At 44.9% G+C, this 23,609-nt stretch overlaps 2 protein-coding genes across 2 annotated transcripts; both read left to right on the top strand.

Annotated features, from left to right (window-relative positions):
- Positions 1-1,700: 1,700 nt before the first annotated feature.
- On the top strand, positions 1,701-12,626 carry LOC100846499 (SAC3 family protein A; the record flags this gene model as incomplete). Its single annotated transcript, XM_024458981.1, has 15 exons — positions 1,701-1,925; positions 5,201-6,013; positions 6,968-7,307; positions 7,440-7,576; positions 7,911-8,009; positions 8,243-8,346; positions 9,449-9,626; positions 9,769-10,236; positions 10,370-10,510; positions 10,649-10,708; positions 11,255-11,385; positions 11,469-11,602; positions 11,702-11,931; positions 12,015-12,131; positions 12,201-12,626. Coding segments are annotated over 14 exons (3,159 nt in total), but the record flags the coding sequence as incomplete, so codon positions are not given.
- Positions 12,627-15,643: 3,017 nt separating this feature from the next.
- On the top strand, positions 15,644-18,786 carry LOC100833778 (ABC transporter G family member 6). The gene has a single exon (XM_003564510.4). It carries the CDS (start codon positions 16,143-16,145, stop codon positions 18,399-18,401), a length of 2,259 nt encoding a protein of 752 aa, XP_003564558.1. The 5' UTR covers positions 15,644-16,142; the 3' UTR covers positions 18,402-18,786.
- Positions 18,787-23,609: the final 4,823 nt, after the last annotated feature.

The following is a 23,609-nucleotide window of genomic DNA, read 5'->3' on the forward strand; positions in this document are numbered from 1 at the left end:
TCATCCAGTGAAATGTTTGATCTCACGGCGTCTGAGAAAAGTGCCGGGAAACGATCAGCTAGAGTACAGCCTTGTATCCATTGATCAATCCAGAAAGAAGCGCTCTCCCCATCACCAATATTAACAGCTGTGAGACATCAGTAATCACTGACAGAACCATTTATCAAACTCCATATCTTGCTCTTGATCATGGTGTGCCTTAGACAATTTTGAACTCAAAATAAGAAGGTTGTTTGTCTAAGTTTTCCGACTCGTCCGAACCATCATGGGCACTAGGTTTCTACGTTTTTTTAACCGAGAAAAAGAAGGTTGTTCGCACGGATTCCGCAACTTGCCCCAAAAGTTGGGCTTTTGGACAGTAAATGTGCTATCTCGCATTTTCTGACATTAATACTATAAACGAATGGGAGTTCATATTGCGGAGTAGCCATGGTTTTCATGTCGTTGAGTCGAGTCGAGTCGAGCTTGAGGAGTTGAGTCGACATGTTGACATGTCGCCCGCTATTGTGAAATCTGGGCATTGGGCGTAATAATAATAAATAAATATATAATATGGCAGAAAATATGAATTATACCTCATATGACAGGAAATATTCAAGTATACCTCATATGACATCAAATTGGGAGGTTTAGCAATATAAGTAACAACTATCATTAGCATAAGTTCAACACAAATTAGGAGTAGCATTAGGGACAACAAATTAACAAAGTCTGAATTCCCAAAGGCTAGTTTCAAATAGCCACGGGGAAAAGGCGGAAGTGCATACGACAGGGGCGACGCGAGAGGTAGGAGCAGAGGGGGCAGCTCGAGAGGGTGGAGCAGAGGAGCAGCGGCGCGAGAGGGAGAAGGGGAGAGAGGCGCGGGAGAGAGAAGCAGAAGAGGAAGGAGGCTCACCAGATTCCCTCTCTCGCTCCCGATTCTCTCCTGCAGCTTCTCTCTCTCGCCTGATTCCTTGAATCCCGTCAATTTCTCTAATTTTCCTATTTTGCCTAGAAATCCTGTCAATTTGTTCAATTCCTTATTTCGTCTCCCACTAATTTCTCCAATTTCCCCCGCTCCCCTCCAAGAATCCCGCCAATTTATCCAATTCCCACCGATTCCTCCAAGAATCCCGCCAAATTCTCCAATTCTCCCCCAATTCCACTAGTGGGGTGTCCTTTTTTCCCCAAGAGCCCGCCTAACTCAATTTTCCTGGGCGTCACTTTGAGTCGTCCACTCCCTTGTGCCTGGACGCCATAGCGCCGTTTAGATGACGACTCAATAACCAAGGGAGTAGCGGTTATACATCATTCACCAGCCCGCGACGCACCCGGTCCACTAAGATGTACTCCCTCCGATGCATAGATACATCCATATTTGGACAAATTTTAGAGAATTAATATGAATATGAGGGAGTACACAATAGTGAAAACCCATCTACTCCCTCCGTCGAACAAAGGATGTCTCAACTTTATCCAAATTCAAATGCATCTATACACTAAGTCATGTCTAGACACATCCAAATTTTGACAAATTTAAGACATCTTTTGTTGAACGGAGTGAGTAAAAAAATGCATGGACTCTGGAGAATTCTATCTAATAGCCGAAAATGGAAAAACCTTGGACTAATAGCCCCGAGTGCTCTATCTGCTCTGCATCCAGATTCCGGAGTCAAAATTCATCTCCACGGTTTCCTCTCACCGTCCCGTCTGAGTCTTGACCTACCCCAATCCGGCCCGATGCGGCTCTAGTGCTGCCGCCGTGCCCTACCTCTCCTCCGCGGCATCCAATCCGTCAGCGCAGCGCCTCCCCTCACCATCAATCTCTCTACCCAACCCCAACCCTAACGCCCCTCCGGTTGTCACGCGCGTCGCCGCCGTCGCGGTTCTCTCATCGCATACCTGCTGTCTCAACTCCGTCCGGAATTTGGCCATTGGTTTCCGAGGTATGACCATTTTGTCGTCCATGATTAGTTAAACCCAACTGACCTCCATAAGTTTTGGTTGCCGACACACCAGCCAGATCCGCCCCTGCCACGAACAGTGATATTTTCATGTTTTGCTACTGTCGTTTTGCTCCTATTCAGCACCGAATACATGATCTGCCTTTCTATTGGTTAAGCCGTCCTGGTAATTAGTCTGTAAGTAGAGTTGTGAAGCACTCGGGGTGCCAACCTCTTGGAAGTTCAAATTGGCCGAACTTCAATGTTGGATCCAGCTTGGTTGCTCATACCTGATGAGTTAACAAAAATTTGATTGACTTTGTATGCAACAATGTTGTCTGTTTAAAGATTTTGTACGCTGCATTCGAAATAACAACCAACTGTAGCTATCATGAAGGATGTTTTGAATGTCACCGCTGTTGTACTAGCTTCATCTCATCATCTGGCTGGATAATGTATCGATCATTTGTTTTTGTAACTGTTATTACCTGGTAGTAATGATAGTTTGTAAACTGCCACTACCTGGAAGATCATTAGAGGAAAAGACGAAACCCCTGAATTATGACCTTGTCAATAGGCTACAAGTATCCGAGCACCTGTCTTGCTATTTTTACCTATGTGAAGGGTAATGATAGTAGTGGTAGTCTAGTAGATTGCAAACTCATATTGTTACACATGTAATAAATGAGCTATTGATGAAAACCCTGAGCTGTGAGCCTGTGACCATCTAGGTTGGCCTTATACGTGATGTATTAGTTATACAGATAGGGTGATTAAATAATTCCAAAAACGAGGATACCGTGATATACTGGATTATATATCTAGAAATATATGAAACATGAAGGCTACAAGTGGCATTGAGAGGGGGAGTGTAGGGATGCAACTGGAGCCCATTCTCTGAACGGTGATGGGGAAGGGGAATCTGCTCTGCTGGGATAGTTAGCAGCCACGGAAGTTGGTCCTTTCCTCCGCTTGCCAAACCAGTTCACTGCGTAGGAACCCGGCAAGTCACAGAAGTTGTTCTCCTCTGGCTCTCCGCCGCCAGCCCCAGCCACCTCTGGACTCTGGTTCTCTCCCCACTCGGCTGCTCCAGTGAACTCCTCTCCCCGCTCGGCCGCCATCCTTGCTCGAGGAGAAGCTGCTACAGGGAGCTCCATGGCATGGCGTCCATGCTGCCCTCTCCCTCTCATTCTCTGGTAGCTAACACTTAACAGCAAGATTGATAGGCCATACATGTTGATATGGCTGCTGGTGCCCTTCTATTTTTCTTAGATGACTGCTTCTTCCCAATTATTCAATATAGCATATTTTAGTGTTGTGAAACCTGGGATTTGAAAATATATATGGATGATTAATGGTCGACCGATTAAATCAGTTAATCGGACAAATTCCAATTAACCCCTATTCCCAAGCCAACTGAGCAGTTACTGATATCCCAACCATTGGCATTCGGCAGACATTCTCCTCCATTCCTTCACACAGCCCCTGGCTTCCCCGTTTGCTGCCTACTCCAGTCACCTCCTCCATCACTATTGACTATTAAACATAGCATCTGATACCGGCACTTCACTTGACGAAGTATCAAAGGCGACCAGTGGACCACATGAACATATATCTTTGGACCTTGTTTATAGAAGGCCGATTGAAAATAATTCCCTTATTATATATGACAAGTTCCTTGGGCGAGTGTTTGTTATGAACAATCATGGTGGGCATTAATAGCTGGCTGGCATTGATTTGTGTTGTGAAGGCTTGTGTGTATGGCATGACTTCGTCACTTCTCTGATCCACGATTTAACATTTGGTTTGTCCATTTGTAAAGCAACTGATTTTTTTCTTAAGCATAAGCTACATTTTTATTATCCATTGGACCAACATCTAATCATTTGGTGAATCTCACATCAATCTCCATGCAAATCCAACTGTCATAAAAATCGACTTGTGCGAAAAAGGGTTCGACTTTCAGATGAAGCAGGACTATTTAACATCTGTGTTTGCACTGCTGCGCAAATTTTTGCAGTTTACAGTCAGTTAGTGTTGCCGTTTCATTGTTCATATATATTAATTAGTTGATACGGAGTGTCTCATTAGTGTAATTACTCATTTTCTGCGAGGAATTACTCATTTGTTTGTTACCTCAGGCATTTAGATCTTTCTCTCTGCATTTAGTTTTGTGAAATTTGCCACACAAACAAGCTCAGGAAATTCTGCTCTATATAGGTAATCATTTTGCATGTTATAAAGACAGGGAGCCTTGTTGTATAACATACAACGGTAACTGTTGGAGTATAAAAAGAAAACTCAATATGATTTTATTTCATGTGGTCATGCATTACTTATGAGGATTACTTGGCACAATAACAGATTGCTACTGTTGACGGTATCATACCGATTGCATTTAACATCTTTGCTCTAACCAGCAAAAGCCTGTGTGTTGCTATGGCTTAAAAAAATGTATGAGATGAAATTATTTGTATGAAATGAAATTAAACCACTCATATCCCCTCATTCCAACTGTAAAAAAAATGTGAGTTCTAAGAAGAGAGGCCAGTTCAGATGCGACGGACCGCCACTTATTGACAGAGAAACTATTTGTTTGTGATGGTCCATTCACCTTGGGATCATATCAGCTGTCCTACTTGCTACCAACAGCTGAATTGCTCATCACCCACTTAAATCTATTTTGCAAACACAGCCAAGTCTAACTTGAATTTTGTGGATAAGCCGAGCACCATTTGAACTTAATTAAGCAATTACCCCCTGCATTTTATAACATAGGGTGTATTATGATTCATTTAGCCAAGAGTTTGACCAATATTTACTCTATTAGTATGCATTTTATGTGATACAAACTATAGTTACAAGTGATTTTGAATACAAACTAATGACATAACTTTCATGTCAGCAAAAGTTCATATAAGCATAATAATAGAGTATTTGTTGGTCCAACCTTTGTCTTAAAGAATTATAAGACGCCTTATATTATGAAACGGAGGGAGTAGTCTTGTAGACATGTAGCATGATTTTTTTAGTTCGTAGCAGCACATGGCATGGCTTCCTTGCTAGTTTTTTTTTTCTCTTGTTTTGTGAGGAAAGACTTTGCTGCACATAATCGACCAGGTCTCCGGCAGGCGTACACGGTACACCTGGGTGGGACAGTGGTGGCTAGCGTGCCGTGTAGGTCCCACCTTTTAGACCATTGATTCTATTGACGATGCTTGTTTTGCTCATGATCATTAACTATGAGTTGACAATAGTTTCTTCTGACTAAATAACAGGGCTGGAGCATGGACCCACCAAGTTCAGATCCATACCAACCTTCGGCTTCTGGTGATCATCCTCGGTCTTCTTCAAGTGGGTCCTCCTGGAACTATTCAGTGGATAATTCAAACCAAAATGCAGCTTATTATGATCCCCAAAGGGACGTCTCGGTTTCAGGATCCACTCAAAATGTGACAAATGGCGTACCTCATGTGATTCAACCGGTTATGGGCACAACCAATGCAACCAATACTTATGCGCATTACTCAAATTCTGTTCAACCTGGCTATAATGCTGCACAGTATCCAAGCTATTACTATCCACAATCTGCAAACAGTTCTTCTGTTCAACAAGGAGTAAATCAAAGTTCAGGTGCTGTTTATCAGCCTCTTACTTCATTTCAGAATTCAGGATCTTACGTTGGTCCTACAAGTAACACATATTATAATGCTGGTGCTGATCAGACTGCGCCAGGATATGCTACCAACAACTATTACTATCAAAACAATGCTTGGGCTGGAGGAAGTTCTGGAGATATTCATGCCCAAACTTATCAGACTTACACCCCGTCAGATACTAATGCAGTTCAGAGTTCTACTTCTCTGCCCACCAATTCTATACATTATCATCAACAATACAACCAGTGGTCTCATTATTATGATCAGTCTGCACAGAACTCCGGTGGCATTGCAGTTTCTGGCAGCAGTGCTTCTGATACAAAAGCTGGTAGTGCCGGTTCTGGTTATGCATATCCTAGCACCCAGCCACCTCCACCGGGCACCACACAATGGAAAGGTGATGGTGTTGCACCTACTGCACCTCCTCCACAGGTATCATTATTAGTTCCGGTATCTTATTTTTAAGTATTTATGGACTTATTGACTTTTTGCATTGCTTTTACCGTTTTACGTGCAAAGACTCCAGAACATTCATCTATAGCTTGTCAATGGGGATTTATTTCTTCTGTTAACGTATCTTTGTGTGATTGCTTATGGACAATAGAGTATTGGTACGAGTCATCCCTTATTCTCTTTGATTCCTCAACTTGCAAACTTTTAATTTTGCTGCAATATTATCATTTATGGTACTATCTATTTGTTGCGCATGGATTTTGACTATGTCCCAATTCAAGCTTTTCCTTCTGGTCCGGCACTTGCCTTTTTCTCATGAAGTGGTAGTCTGCATGCACACTCTTTCGCGTACACTTGTAGGACATTGCGCATCTCCTTATAGTATGTACACGATACTCCCATGATTGTGCTTGCGCTAGAAGGGTACTGTAACTGGTCTTGTGGTGCTATTGTGTCGTCTCCTTATTTGGTTGTGCCTATGTAAAAATTAAGCTACCACTTTCTAGTTAACAGAAACCTTGAGTTGGGTGAAGGACATTGCGCGTCTCCTTATAGTATGTACACGATACTCCCATGATTGTGCTTGCGCTAGAAGGGTACTGTAACTGGTCTTGTGGTGCTATTGTGTCGTCTCCTTATTTGGTTGTGCCTATGTAAAAATTAAGCTACCACTTTCTAGTTAACAGAAACCTTGAGTTGGGTGACAACTGATGCATCATTTAACTTCTGATACATCCAGAAAAGATTACTGGAACCTGTGACGCCTTTTCATTTAAAGGGTTCTGTTGCATGTGCTGAATTTTATTTGCTTCGACTTTGATGACCATGACGAGGACTCCCTTTCTTTTGGAAGGAGAGTTTTTCCTGTCTTATTCAATACCATATTGTTTCCAGGTTTTCTGCCCTTCCAAATTTAACTTTACCACTTGGCAGGCAGCGGGAAGCTCAGGGTTTCAAAGCCAGCACATCAACCAGGTACCTGGGGCCCCAGGCTTTCAAAGCCAGCACCTCAACCAAGCACCATGCGCCCCAGGGTTTCAAAACCAGCATGTCACCCAGGCACCAGGTGCCCCAAGGTTTCAAAACCATCAGGTCAACCCGGAACCAGGAGCCCCAGGTTTTGAAAACCATTATACTAACCAGGCATCTGCAGTACCGGTGTTTCAGAACCAGTATGTTAACCAAGCATCAGCATGCCAACAGAGCTCTGCAAATTATAGCCAGTTATCACTAAGTAACCAAGCTGATCAACAGAAACCTTTGCATGCACAAGGTCCCAGCTCAAATGTTCATTCAGTCAATCATGTTTGTGAGAACTCTCAGCCAATTTTGCAGGGTTCTGCAACGTCAGTTACTTGCCGGGTAAATAAAGTACAGATCCCAACTAACCCTCGAATAGCTCCAGGTTTTCCAATGGCAATCCCGAAAGTCGAGAAGAAAAATTTAGTAGCTGATTCATCACTAAAACCTGCTTATGTTGGTGTTTCCATGCCCAAGAATGATGTGAAGGCAGCTCAAGATGGAAACGGAGCTACAATGGAGGTGATTTATATATTATGCTTACTTCATTTTTTCTGTTCAGTGGTTATAGTCATGCAGCCAAGCTCGAGGGAGTCCTCTCTCCTTCAGGCACACAAACCAGCTCTACGGAGATGTGAAAAATACTAGAACTGAAATGGTAGTGTAAAAATACAGTTATTGAAATTGGATGCGTACAGTCCTGACTCTCATAGAATTTGCCAGATTAAAAACCTTTGAAAGTTAAAATTTGCTAAACAAGTCGGTAACTCGCCTAGCTTATATTTGCAGCATCATATATCGATGTTTGATATCTTTGTACTAATCATTATCTATTTTACATTGTTATGATGTTTAGGCATCAATCCCTGTTTCACTTTGTACTTATGTTGAGCGGAATCTTGCCCGTAGCAAGGATGATGCCCAGAGGTCTGCCGCCAAAAGCATATTGAAGGAGGTTCAGTAATCTGTTTTTTATTCTGCTCTATATCATTGTCTTTGCTTCTCCTTGCCGGACCATTGATGTATGCACTATAGCAATTTTTTGATGAGATGTTTAATAGATTTGACAAAATAAGATCTTTAGTTGATTTTGGTTTTGTCTTATTAAATCATATTTCCATATCCTAGTCTGTCAAGTTTGACGAGAAATTTATTAACTTCCAAGTGTTTCTGTTCCTATAATGTCAGATAATTATGAAGGCAACTGCTGATGGGACCCTTCATACTAAGAACTGGGACATTGAGCCGTTATTAGCTTTGCCAGAAAATGTTACGGGCACAAATATGACAAGGTAACTTAGCAGTATTGCGCTAACCAGCAATTATATACTCTCTTACTCGTATGGTTATCCACTGCCTTTTAGCAATGTGAATGTAATGGCCATCGATTTATGTTTATGTAAAAAGGATAAAGCTGCTTTGTATTGTCTGGCATGAGCTGAATTCACATCTTTCCTGAACACCTGTACCTATAAATTGGTGAAAACCAAAACCATAAACAACAGTACCGTAATAGGCACCTACGTTGCATTGATAAAGGGACACTGACACGGGGGTACGGATAGGGACACGAGATAGGCCATTTTCCAAATAGTCATATGAGGATACGGCGAATATATATACATATAAATAATTAAAACATGCCATGTACAAAGAATAATTATAACAATGATATACTGAGATAAGATAAAAATATATACGAGCAGCAGTCGGCGACAGCAAATGAATACAGAGTTAGAGGGGATTCGGTAAGGGAGAAGAGAGAAGTAGCCGCAGGGGCTGGGGGCTGGAGGGCGGAGGGGATTGGCGGCCGGCGAGTCCAGCAGCAGCAGCGGCAGCGGCACAGCCTTGCAATAGCGTTGGCTGCAGGTCAAGCCTCGAGCGAATGACCCCTTCCGTGCGCCCCAGCAAGGTTAGGGTTTCTGGTCGGCCTTGGGCCATTCTGATCTCCCCCCACCCCCCTGGTATCACAGACCTGCCCACCACGCAGTCTGGCCATATCCCTCTTTTTTCCTTTTTTTAGCTCGAAAATCAGGGGATACTGACACACGTATCAGGGCATATCCCGGCGTGTCGTTGATATGGCAGGGTTGGCCTTATCGGTATCTGTAGCTAGGCACTACCGTCGAAGTAGCATCATGGGCAACAGCCACCAAAAGCAAATTCCTTTCACTAGCAACTACCAAAAGCATAATTAGAAACAAGTGGAAAACAAGATGAGTTAAATGGCCTTCAATTGTAAATTTAGTGTGATAACAGGCTGCCTGAGTTAAGCAACTATTTTTTTGGACTGAGAACTGCAGGGGAGGCCCCGGCAAAAAAAATTCTTTAAATGAATAAAACAATTACATGGCCTGCTAGTTAACCAGTCTTGGTTTTTTTATCCTTCGGCAGCACTTTGAAGGATCCGAATCCCTTCTCCTTTTCAACATCTAGGAGGAGCCCGAGTAGACGTACAAAAAGTAGGTGGGAGCCTGTTGCAGAGGAAAAAGTTACTGACAAGGTAGAAATGGTTTCCAAAGATTCTGCAAAAAGTAATGTCAGCAGTACTTGGGAAACTGCCAAAAGACCGGTAAGACCTCAGATATGAGTTCACATTATTTTGCCCGCCTTCCATCATGGAAATTGTGAAGTTGAATATGATCGTCGCCCAGAGCTTGTTTGTTTACTCAGATTTTTTTTGTTGGGGAGATACTTAGCTGTGCATGTTACAGGGTAACAGTTGGGATCTCGGGAAGTGCCTCCAGTCCCGTCAAGCTCCTCTGAGCCAATGGAATCAGGGGCCCTATAAAAAGCAGCGGATTGGTGCTAATTCAAATCTAACAAAAAATGGAAATGCTTCAAGTGACAGTGATAAGGAGCAGGATCTTACGAAATATTACGCCAGTGCAATTGCATTAAACAATTCGCCCGAGGAGAAGAAACGCCGGGAGCATAGATCTAAGCGTTTTGAACGTGGTCAGGGGGCATCATCAAAATCTAGAAGTTCTATACCGCAGAAGGATGGAATTGCCAATGTATATGCAAGGAGGGCTATGTCCATGGTTCTTAATAGAAGTAATGGAGATGGTGCTAGCTTGGCAGTGGAGGATTTGGATTGGGATGCACTGACAATCAAGGGGACATGCCAGGAAATTGAGAAACAATATCTACGCCTTACATCAGCACCTGATCCTGCCACTGTGAGGATGCTTTGCTAATTGCCTTGTAAACTGTTGTCTGGAAAAACATATCGTTGATGAAAAACTAGACCTATAGATTAATGAAACCTTGTTTCTGTTTCTTGCTTTAGTTTTCTGATTAAAAAATGTGCAGGTAAGGCCAGAAGATGTCTTAGAGAAAGCTCTTCACATGGTTGAAACATCTGAAAAGAATTACTTCTATAAATGTGACCAATTGAAGTCTATTAGGCAAGACCTTACTGTTCAGAGGATTCAGAACGAGCTGACGGTCAAGGTAGCGTTGTAATATTAATATTTAATAATCAGATGTTATCACACTGTTTTTCATGTGGGCATCAGTCTAATCTTTCCAAATTTGTTTGATTATTTCCCTTTAGCTAACTTTTAGATTAATGCCTCTTTTTTATTTCAGGTTTATGAGACTCATGCACGTTTAGCACTTCAAGCTGGAGATTTGTCCGAATATAATCAGGTTCTGACTTGTCTTATTTCCTGAGACAAGTAAAGCAATCGTGCGTCATGTGCTTATTATGTTTTATATCCTAGTTCCCATAACGTGGAATAAAGGAAACTAATGTGACTATTATAATAGTTATGATGCTTGTCTACTGGTTGATTGTCTTGCCAATATTGTCTATTCTTAATGGCGCAAACAGACTGGGGCAACCTCCTCAGTGTTCCCCCGGTGGAACTCGCTGATGGTCTTTACTGTTGACATCCTTGCGCAGATTTCCTTTAGGATCCAACCCCTTGTCATTAGTTTCTAGTTACACCCCTGGCGAGTTCTGTTAAGCATAAGCATTATACTGCTATTTGCAATTGTTCGCTCTGTTCTGAAACTGGCCATTGACATCCTTGTTTGCAATTGTTGTCATTGGTGAAGCGTTGATATCCTTTGCTCTTTTTCTGAAATTAACCTCTGTATTCTTGATATTTATATTGATCGTCAACTTGTCTAAAAGTGAATGAAATCAACATCGTAGTTTTTAATTTTTGTTGTTGTTGCAACTGCTGGCAGTGCCAATCGCAGCTGAAGAGGTTATATGGCGAAGGTATTCAGGGTTGTCACCTTGAGTTCTCTGCTTACAACTTGTTGTGTGTCATGTTACACTCTAATAACAAAAGAGATTTGCTTTCATCGATGGCAAGGTATATCTATTGCATAATAAGAGCATGCACAAATTGGTTATTCTGTTGCTACACTAGCCATTTAATGCATTGGTTGTTCTCAGCTTGTCAAAGGAAGATAAGCTGGATGAGTCCGTGAAGCACGCACTTGCAGTTCATTCTGCTGTTTCATCTGGAAACTATGTCATGTTTTTCAAATTATACAAGCAAGCACCTGGGTTGAGTTCATGTCTGATGGGTAAAGATGATATCTCTTTCTTCTTTCCAGTTCTTTTATCAATTTGAGATGTTATTTCTTTAACATCGTGCTTTAGTACTTATGCTATCTTCTTTACAGATCTATATGTTGAGCGAATGCGTTTTGAGGCAATAAAATGCATGTCAAAATCATATCGCCCAACTGTACCTGTGAGATATGCTGCACGAATTTTGGGATTCACAAGAGTAGATGAGGTTTGCGAGGCTAAAGTAGCTGATGGATTGGAAGAATGCACTGAATGGTTAAAAGCGCATGGTGCTGTTCTTTCAGTAGACAACAATAATGGGGAACTACAGATAGACACAAAAGTAAACCTTGCACCCTTTTCATGTATCGTGTTTGTGTTATCTTGTGGTCTTTGAAACATTATGCTATTTCTATTGCTCGACAGGTTTCTTCTACTTCTCTATACATGCCAGAACCTGATAATGCTGTTTCACATGGTGATGCATCTCTTGCCGTGGATGATTTTTTGGCACGGGCGTCATAAACAATGTCATGGTAACTGGTGAGCGTTTCTAACTCATTTGGCATTGACCTTTGGATCTAGCGGGTTAGTACTTATTGCCAAAGACAGTAGAGGGAAACTCTATTGATGCAGGACATGCACATGGACCGGATGAAGGGTAAGCACTGGCTCTTGAAACGAGTTGGCTTGAAGAACGGAATGCACTCAGCATGTGAGCAGGCAACTTTTTAGTAGCCTCAGATTGTGCGCTGGTGCCGTTGGAATCACTGGCAAGGCCTGATAAGTGGAGCTCTGTAAGTTTTGTGTCGCAAACAAAAATATAGGACAACATTAGAAGATATGACTCACCTGCTGAAAAGTTATACAAGTCAGGGCATTGTTTCTGTACTGCCAGCTAGGCGTCGAAGTGTATATGTTGTAGAAAATCTGGTTAATTCAATTCAGTGTATTGTACATTTTTTGTTTCACAGAGGTTGCTCTGACGTTTTTCTTCGCTGATTAGCTGCAAGAGTTAGTCGGATTTGATGATGCTGATATTGTTCTGAATTTGTTCGTTTCTTTCCTAAGGAAATACTTGATAGTAAAAAAAAATCGTAGCAAGACTTGTTAATGTGTTCTAGAAACAATTTTTTCTAGTGGACCATCATAAACAGCTCTTACAGAATCTTCTCCAGTAATGAATTTGTAACTTCTCCTATGGCAAGTTTTTGTCTTGTTTCTGAGTTGGTTGATACTGATCTGAACCTACAACTAGTTCTATTTACCATATTGGTTTTGCTACCATATATCCCTCGTAATATATAGGGCGAAAAAAAAGAGTGGATAATGATTTGTTAAAACAAGAATTTGACCAAAACTATTCTACTAATACATAGTTTATGTGATACAAGATTAAAATCATACATGCCTCCAAATACAAATCCGAATGATATATCTTGGTATCATTTTATGTCATATAAAGTGCATATTAATAGAGTAATTGTTGTTCAAACTTTGTCTTAACGAATAATCACTAGTATTTTGATATTTGAGGGTTTTTGGGTGTGTACCCAAAAACCCAATACACTAGTGTTTTAAAAAAAAACACTAGTATGAGAAGTGTTTTACTTTAGTGCAAAAATGGAGTGTTTTGTTGGGAAAAACTAGAGATAATCCCCTCCAATTCTTTCCTACCAAACAACCATTTGGGTTTCTAGTGATTTGCAATTTGGAGCGGATAAAACTCTACAAAACATCAAAAAACACTCGTAAACCCGGGCCTCCTCTAGTCCTCTGTTCATTGACCACGCGAACGCGAACGGTAGACCGAGAGGAAAGCAGTGTCCGTGGCGGTTTTAAATAACCATCTGTCATCAGGCCAAAAGTAGGAAAAAAAATCTGTCACGAGAAGCCCTGTGGACACCACATGAAAGTGTTGCTGGCCTGCCGTTGATCACCAGAGTTCGTAACGACGACACTTATTTTCAGATGCAGTCTCCCGTCACTTATTTTCAGCTCGTCGCACACATATTTTTACACGCGCCATTGCCAAGTCCCTCTCAGACTCTCATCAAACTCGACGCCGCCCCATGTCACGGCCGGGCCGGGGGAGGAGTCTTAACACACGGATCCCACCGGTATCATGATCCGGGCAGCAGCAAAGCAGCAAAACGAATCCGCGCGTGCGTGCTTGGATCGGATGGCCGTGTAACGCCGCAATGGATGTGAATATATATGATAAGCCCACGATGACGCGCGATCTGGTGTGGGCAGCTGATCTCGTCGACGCAGCGCGCCCCGGCTTCCTCGTTGACACGAGATAAATAAATAAATAAAGTCCCTCCGTCGCCGCACGCGCGGGGCGCCTGACGTATCCTCCCGGAACGGTCTGGGCGGCCGGCCGGCCCGTTTCACCTGGCCCGTACCGTTTTGTCGGCAGCACTTGCCCAGTTGCACGACGAATACCCTAAGAAAAAGGTCGCAGCAGTAACGAGTACTGTACGAGCTTAGCCGCGGCCGGCCGGGCAGCTCTTACTACAGCCGAGACGAGACGGCAATGCGCAGGGCCTCAACCGGCTCGTGTATGCTTCGCTGGTACTTCAACTTGACTGGTGGCAGCTTTGGACTTTGGCCCTACAACCCCGGGCCACCGTGGTAATTGAAGGGCGCAGCGTGATCGCATCGGGCGAGCGGCGGCGGCGCGCAACCCTCCTCCCGCGGGCCGCGGCAAAGGAGCCGACCAGGGGGAATTAAACCCGCGGGACTTTTTGCTCTTTTTGGGAGCGCAGTTGCCGTCGGCGAGCCGACGCTGGCCGGCCGCGTGAACATTTATGGGACTCTTCTGCCACTCTGGTTTTTCAGTGTTTTCATGCTTCGGTGAACTGTGTCGCGGTTACCATGGCTTTCGGCTTTGCCTTCCCGAAAAGGGAAAACCGTTTTTGTAGGCTTTACCGTAGGCATATGCGTGGGTGACAAGTGGCAGTTGAGCATATTCAAAATTTCCAAAACTATTGGACCTACCCAACCTGGCATTCTGGCAACCTGAGGTTCACTTTCCAGTTTCAGGTTCGCCCATGTCTCTGTGAGCTTCTGTTTATCTACTTCGTATTTTGCTGGACACCGTATATCCACCAGTACGGGTGCGCGCTGGTAGTTTCGTACTCTTGGTGTAAGACTGACAACTGCAAACCATTCGAGTCATTGCTACAACAAATAAACTCTAAAGCACCACCGTGGAAATTGAACATGGGAGTTTATGATCGACCTGTTGTTGTTTGAAAAGGGAAACCTTAGCTCTTCTTGGAATTTGAAATTATTCGCTAGTCTCGAGTCTCGAGTTTCACCGAGCTTCCACTTATCAATCGGTGTACAAGATGTCGTGACATGCTATCTTCAAGTACTTGAAGATGTTTGACTGTAGGACAAAGTCAGAATTTTCAAGTTTGACAATTTTATAGAATTTTTTATTAAGACCCACAATATCAAATAAGTAAACTATGAATATATATATATATATATATAATAACAAATCTAATGAAGCTAATTTGGATTTGTAGATGTTGGTGAATTTTATATAAATTTGGTCAAACGACTTGAATAGTTTTTTGACTTGAAACTTCTTGTATTTACGAACACAGGCAGTATCTTTCATTAAAGAAACATAATACTTCATCTGTCCCATATTAAGTGTCGCAACTTTATATGTCATTTTAAATATGCGATATTTAATATGGAGCGAGTACTACTTTTAAATATGCTGGCATTTGTTCGAGAGAAACGGATTTTATAGATTGGACAAAACGTGCATTTTTGCTACTCAATAGTCAAAGGTTAAGCTTGAACATCTGATTTAGGCGCATTCCGTGACATCATTTATCTCAGGACGCAGATAAGTACCAAATGTTCTGGTCGGAAGTACTAGTAATTGTGCAACGCGCCACAAAACAAAATCAGCCATAGCGTGCTTAAAAAAACAGGGGCACGACAGAAGATCCAATCAAAAACACCGATAGGCTCGCCCTTGAAAGTCCTCGTCTTCGCACCACCCACCCAAACCTAAAACACACCCATTTAGACGTGGCAGGGTCAGCTAACCCACCCTCTCCTCTCTCCCTCGTAGACCATGCGATGCGCCCCGCGCCCCGCCGCCACCGCAGCCTGTGCGTGCACAATGGCGCGCGTTGGTCACCACCCCGTCTCCTACACCACCACCACGCTTCGTATCGCCACCCCACAATTCCCAGTTTCCCACGAACCCGGCCGGCAACACGATCACGCGTACGTACTCCACCAGTACGTCTCCTTTAAAACACGAGCTAGCTAGCTAGCTCCGAGAAGCCCCGCAAAGTCTTAACCACACCTCGATCGACCGGGGCTGCCTTGGAGAAGAAGCTCGCCATCGCGCAGACCCCACCCCTTCACAAAGCCACATCGTCGTCTCATCAGATCAACTACACCCGCCCAGCCTCTTACTTAAACCCGGCTTTACACCTTTGCGCCAGTAGCCAAGCAAGAGCGCGCGCGCGTACAGTAGGTGTGCACGATCGAGTTAGCTAGCCAGGCGCTGTGCACATGCATGCCATGGCGCGCGCCGTGCACGACCGCCTCCCGTTCCTGGCCTCGCCGGCGCCGCCCGCGCCGGCGCCGGCGAGGGTAAGGAACCCGTCCCTCTCCGAGATGCTCAGCCTCGTCACCGCCGCCACCGTCGCAGACCCGGACGACGACGGCTCCGGCTCCGTGCTCTCTCTCCCCATGCCGCTGGGCGGCGCGCCCGCGCCTGGTGGCCGCGTCGACGACAGCAATGCGGGCGCCGCAGTTGGCCGGGCCATCCAGTTCCGGCTGACGTTCAGCGACCTGACCTACAGCGTCCGGCGCGCGCGGCCCAGCGGGCACGGGCTCCGCCTGCTGCCGCTGCACCGCGTGTCGACCGCCGCGGCGGCGCCCGACGCGCAGCAGACCAGGGCGCTGCTGGACGGCGTGTCGGGCGAGGCGAGGGAAGGCGAGATCCTGGCCGTGATGGGCGCCAGCGGGTCGGGCAAGTCGACGCTCATCGACGCGCTGGCCAACCGCATCTCGCGCGGCTCCCTCAAGGGCTCCGTCACGCTCAACGGGGAGCCGCTCACGGGGAACGTCCTCAAGTCCATGTCCGCCTACGTGATGCAGGACGACCTGCTGTTTCCGATGCTCACCGTGACCGAGACGCTCTCCTTCGCCGCCGACTTCCGCCTGCCGCGCTCGCTGTCCCCCGCCAAGAAGCGCGCGCGTGTGCAGGCGCTCGTCGACCAGCTGGGGCTCCGGGCGGCCGCCAACACCATCATCGGCGACGAAGGCCACAGGGGAGTCTCCGGAGGGGAACGCCGCAGGGTGTCCATCGGCACGGACATCATCCACGACCCGATCCTCCTGTTCCTCGACGAGCCCACGTCCGGGCTCGACTCCACCTCGGCCTTCATGGTGGTCAAGGTGCTCCGCCGCATCGCCGAGAGCGGCAGCATTGTGATCACCTCAATCCATCAGCCCAGCCAGCGGATCCTCGGCCTGCTGGACCGGCTCATCCTCTTATCGGGGGGACGCACCGTGTTCAGCGGAGCGCCCTCCGCGCTCCCGCCCTACTTCGCCGAGTTCGGCTTCCCCGTCCCCGACAACGAGAACCGGGCCGAGTTCGCGCTCGATCTCATCCGCGAGTTCGAGTCCTCACCCACGGGGACGAAGCCACTCGTGGACTTCCACCGCACCTGGAAGCTCATGCACGCCGGGGACACTTCGTCGACGGGCGCTCGCCCGTGGGAGCAGCCGACGATGTCGCTCAAGGAGGCCATCGGCGCGAGCATCTCGCGCGGGAAGCTGGTGTCCGGCGCGGCGGACGTCTCGCACACGTCGATGCACACGTACGCGAACCCATTCTGGGTGGAGATGAAGGTGCTGACGAGGCGCTCCGCCATCAACACGCGGCGCATGCCGGAGCTGTTCCTGATCCGGCTGGGCGCCGTGGTGGTGACCGGCGGGATCCTGGCCACGGTCTTCTTCCGGCTCGACCAGTCCCCCAAGGGCGCGCAGGAGCGGCTCGGCTTCTTCGCCTTCGCCATGTCCACCATGTTCTACACCTGCGCCGACGCGCTCCCGGTGTTCCTCCAGGAGCGGTACGTGTTCCTCAGGGAGACGGCGTACGGGGCGTACCGCAGGGCGTCCTACGTGCTCTCCAACGCCATCGTCTCCTTCCCTCCGCTCGTCGTCCTCTCGCTCGCATTCGCGCTCACGACGTTCTTCGCCGTGGGCCTGGCGGGGGGCGCGTCCGGGTTCGCCTTCTACGCGCTGGCGATCCTGGCGTCCTTCTGGGCCGGGAGCGGGTTCGTGACGTTCCTCTCGGGGGTGATCCCGCACGTGATGATCGGGTACACGGTGGTGGTGGCCATCCTGGCCTACTTCCTGCTCTTCAGCGGCTTCTTCATCAACAGGGACAGGATCCCGGCATACTGGCTGTGGTTCCACTACCTGTCGCTGGTCAAGTACCCGTTCGAGGGGGTGCTGCAGAACGAGTTCGGCCGGGGCGGGGAGTGCTTCGTGCGGGGCGCGCAGATCTTCGACAACTCGCCGCTGGGGGCGCTGCCGGAGGCTGTGAAAGCGCGGGTCCTGGCGTCCATCAGCGCCGCGCTGGGCGTCGCCATCGGGCCCGAGACGTGCGTGGCCAATGGCCGGAGCGTGCTCGTGCAGGCGGCCGTCACGCAGCTCGGCAAGTGGGAGTGCCTGCTCGTCACGGCGGCATGGGGATTCCTCTTCCGCCTGCTCTTCTACTTCAGCCTCGTGCTCGGCAGCAAGAACAAGAGGAGGTGATCCCTAGTCGTGCCCTGCAATCCTGCATTTCGTACAGGCCGGGGGTGCCCGGTGCGCGGGTACACATGCATTTGAACCGTCCAAGGCATGGAACTGGAAGGAAAGAGAGAGGTTGCAATTGCTATTGTTAAGGAAGGGACGACTTGATTATGTAGTTAGATGCTGCTATCACCTATCATTTCTGCAATTGTTAAAGAGATGTACTTTTGACTTGTTTTTCTTTTCTTTTCCTTGTGATTTCGCAAGTCAAATAAGTGGTTTTGCATATGCCCACTGGCCTTGTAGACTTTTGAAGTACTAGCAGTATTTTGTTTTCTTGCTTGTTCTAAACCCAGGAAAAACAAAAGGTACCACGGATTTTCCGTCGGGTTCTGGTTGTTTTCTTGATCGTTTCTCCCTCTTCCCTTTTATTTCGTGAGTTATACGTGTACTCTGGATCTTCATGCGGAATGCATGCGCTGTGTTGTTCACCGCTGCCAAAAGGGAGAATTAAGTTCCTTCTAAAGGGTGCTGAGACGAATTTATGCTGTTCTCACGTGATTATGTTCAGAACTTCAGATGGTATATACATTAGCAAGGATTTTACTACACCTCGAATATATAATACTCGAACAAATACATGAAAGAACATAGACATCAAAGCACACCCCGGAAAAAACACTCACATTTTGCATCAGCTGACCTGCTGCAGTAACACAGATAGTGTTAGATAAGAACCGTGCGGGAGGAGATTGATTTGGTTGGGTGTGGTTAGGTATGTCATATCTAAAGAGTCGTACCTGTATTGGTGGGTCTTAATGAATGACCACGAGTCCATTGAGACAACGTTGCTAGCTAACATACCCTCTGATTCAGTCATCTGATACTGCTTTTCTATTAAAAGAATCTCTGTTTACTGTTTTGCTTGTGCAACCCAGACAATCCGTTTCGGCCGTTCTAGGGCAGAATTTAGCAGTAGTATTTTACTCCAGACAGATAGTACGTGGCAAGAATATTTTTCTTTGATCACTTTAATAGCTTTGCTTCATTAACCTGAAATAGCCTCTCTATAATATACATGCCTTTTTTTCAGGGATCTGTAATACTCCTTGAACGTACACATACACATGCTCCCATTGTGACATTGATCCATAATAACTGAATTGCCGACATCTCCTACTACCAGTAGTACGTGTCAGTAGTTGTGGATTCTTAGGTTTGAAACAGAAGAAAGCAGTAAAACTGGACCATTTCAGAGGAATCATTCATCATCATCATGATTCATCCTGTACTCGTATGGCGAGGGTTGTTTGTACTTGTCGGGCAAGCAGATTCCTAAGCTAGGAGCAGCAGAGCCTGTATCGCTCGATACGGTGCAGGGAGGCAAATGCGGGCGTGGAATGGATCAATGGGCGGCCTGTGCTGATGAGCTGCCACAGTACCAGATTGACGAGGCAAGAAGAGATGTGGGTCCAGCAAAACCCTCCCGTCTCTGGAAACCGTTCTCTTCGGTAGAAAAAAAAAACTTCTTCGGTAGAATTGGATGATCGCTTCCGGTAATGCGCGCGGACATACGCGATGCCTGACCGGTCTTCGTGTAGGCCAGCGACTCCCCAGCCGAAGCGTCTGTTGAGAGTTGACTGGAGAGCAAGCAGCTACTTCTTGCGGAAACTCCTACTAATGGCTCCCGCCCGAGCTGCAATGTTCTTTGGAGATTCTTTCTTTTTTGTTTGGCACCGAGAAAATTTCAAAAGATTATATACTTGTAAGTATGCACAAGACAATTTCCCTGCGAGGTAATAACGATGAAGGTGCATGAACTTAGTACGCATGTGCAAATTGGTGCATCAAGTGAAAAATTGGTTCGTTCGAGTGATCAAACTTAGTACGCGGGTGCATTTTGGTTCAAAAGGGTCAAACCAGGCCAGACCAAGGCCACGTGGCGTGCCACGTAGGCAAAGAGCACACGCTAGGCACATGGGATGTTCGCTCGGGAGGGTAAGTTTGCATTTAGGCCCTGCTATTTTTTATCTGTGCATAACAAAGTCCTTGTCCCTTCGTGTGTGTTGGTGTACGGGGACGGCGAGGGAGGGAGGTCATCGCTGCGGCTACCGGGCCACAAATCCAAAGGAGAAGTAGCAGAAATTGATGAGGAAAAAAGAGATCTTACATCGTGGTTGTTGCACTTGATGAAATCACGCATTTTCTTTACTGGGGTTCAGACGTGACCTCTCCACCATGTGGAACCGGCAGCTAGTGCACTTGATCAGTGGGAGGGTCGATACTTCGAGTGGCGTATGGAGCTACACGTGCTCAAAGATGCCATAGCGATGCACGTCGGCTGGCGAGATCGATGGTGGGAGGGATTGAGAATTTGGGAGAGGGCCGACGGATGGGGATTCTGTTCAAGTTATTTCGGTTCATTTCTCTTCCCTACCTTTCGATCAAAGCGATACGGACTAGATGTACCAATTCCACAAAAGGCTTAAACGAAAAATCCGGTGCGCCTGACGTGTGTCTTTTGGCTACTTGCCATGCCACCTGGCCTTGGTCTGGCCCAGTTTGACCATTTTGAATCAAAATGCACTCGCGTGCCAAGCTTAAGCACCCGAACGAACCATTTTTCCACTTGATGCATCAGTTTGCACATGCGTGCCGAGTTCATGCACCTCCAGCCTTATTACCTCTTTCCGTGCCGTTCAAAAATACATAGGTGACAGAAATTTGGAGCACTGCTATTTACCAGTACTAGCTTCATAGGTACGTACGTTGTATTCACACTTTCACAGGCGGATCTACTGTCCCTCCGGCCCAGCCTAGGTAGTTGGCTTGCGGACAACTGAACGTCGTAGCCTGATTGAAATTTCACGGCGAAGTGCATGGAAAAGTGTCATCTCAATTCTCAGTCACATTCGCTTGTGATTTTCCTAGCCTTCGAAAAGTTTCTAGGTCCATCATCGGTTAGATTCTTTGTTTTAAAAAACTAGCACGATGCCGAGACTCAAGAGAAATATCTTTAATTTTTCTAGCTTATATAAATATGTATGTTATGCTGAATTATACGTGAGGGTCATCTATAGACAGTATTAGATGAGTATACGGAATTAAAACTCGGGTCATGATATACAATTTGGCCATTTGTAAAAAAATACATGTACGTAATATTAGAGCAACACAATCAAAATAAAATTCCGGCTCTTGAGCATGATTAATTATTAGAAACAGAGAATTAATAGGCCTTAGTACATATAGAAAAGAGTACACCTACAAATACATTAACATATAAGTCAACTCATGTTTTGAACACAAAACAATCTTTTATTTGTACGTACTTTTATATCATAGTCCATAATTTATTAGAACATGAGCTCTTTAATAAATTAATAATTCTATTATTAATGTGGCATCAAAGTTTTATGCAATTATTTTAATAATACTTGGACTGATGGTTACATCACATATTAGTTTCTTTTTATTTTTACTTTGTAGAGATATTTAATTACTACGTGTTTATTTTGCTAACCAATAAATTTCTTCACAAAAAATATAGATTTGAGATTTGTTTGGATACACCTGCTAAATAATTTATGGATCTTAAAATAAATTTATGATGTAGATTAAAACTTAAAACTACCACCATGATCAATTATAAACAAAACAAACCATGCCTATAAAACCAGAGCTTATAATTCACATTCCATTTATCTCTTTTTAAGAAAGAAAACGATGCCTGCTGAACCAAAGTTTGTAATCCACGTTCTAGTTATCTATTTTATACGTGTGAACTCTTATCTCACACCTAACATAAACTTTTCATTTATATGACTCCGGTTGATGACTTCATTTCCTGCTGCTAGGTCAACTTTGACGTCGACCAAACGAAATAGTGCGGGGGTAAATTCGTCACTCGCAATAAGAATTATGATAATTTGTCTACATCGGTTTGTCATCCTTTGGTCAATAATAAATGGCGCGATAAAAGTTAAAGCAACAATTGAAATCTTAATACAAAGTCGGTAAGAAGATTGGAAAACGAATTCATAACATTTTTTAACCAAACCAAAATTAAGCTACGAGGCTAGTATGAGATAACATGATTTATGTAATTCAAAAGAAAAGGAATCATTTCATTATCATGAAATTCAGATAAAAAGCCATGTACTACATCCGTTCCACGACGTGTATGCGTGTGTTATTCCAAAAGTTATTCCGCACAAGTCATCAGTTTGGAAGAACAAATTCGTTATAGAATTTTACATGGCAAAAACAATATGAATTTTTTTGCAGAAAATAGTACTCCGTCCGATACATAATAAGTGTCAGAGATTTAGTGCAAACTTATACTAACTTTGTACTAAACTTCAGACACTTATTATGGATTGGAAGGAGTAGTATTTATGAAGAGTATATTCGTTCAGCCCTCAAGACTCGCGTATCTCTTGTCGTCATTGTGCTGCACATAGTTCAGTTGAAATGCAATTCATACTGAAGTATCAAAAGAATCAATTTTTCATTTTCTGACAATAAGATAAAAATTACTAAAAAGTCTAGAAATTCGTTATAATGCACTCGCTAACCTGACAAAGTAGCTCATATGCATGATCTACTTTTTGCCTGCTTCAAGATGAATTGTGGGTGTGCAACAAGAAGCATATCGACAGGATGCTACACTTGGCCTTACCATCAATACCGGGTTTCCATCCTATGGTACGTTGATTATCATTCAGTCTTTTGGTACCCAATCCTGCATAAGAATTTTCGCAACCAAATGGTGATGCCCGAACAAGCACACAACCTTTGCAGATCCATTTGCAATGTCACTAATTATAGTAATCATCAAAACAAAGTACTGTGATAGATCTACTTGTCACAGTACCGAGGTATGAATATAGCTGATTATCCATATCCCTCTTTAATGCCACTAATTTTCAGTAATCATTGTAACGAAATACTGCAGTAGATCTACTTGTCGTATCACGAGGCATCAAGTAAGATGTTTATTCATCTTCTCCATATACTCTCTCCGTCATGAAATAAGTGACGTGGATTTGTATAAGAATCTATGCAGATCCACGTCACTTATTTTGGAACGGAGGGAGTACAAATAAAATGAGATAACAATGGAGCACGAAGCAGCAAAACTGAGACTTGGAAAAATGAAAGACAGTGTGATTGAATTTCTCATCAGCAATGAGTCCTGGTCTCATCAGCAACATTTTGAAGCTATAA

Source organism: Brachypodium distachyon, chromosome 2, assembly GCF_000005505.3.
Source record: "Brachypodium distachyon strain Bd21 chromosome 2, Brachypodium_distachyon_v3.0, whole genome shotgun sequence".
In the NCBI taxonomy this organism is placed as follows: Eukaryota; Viridiplantae; Streptophyta; class Magnoliopsida; order Poales; family Poaceae; genus Brachypodium; species Brachypodium distachyon.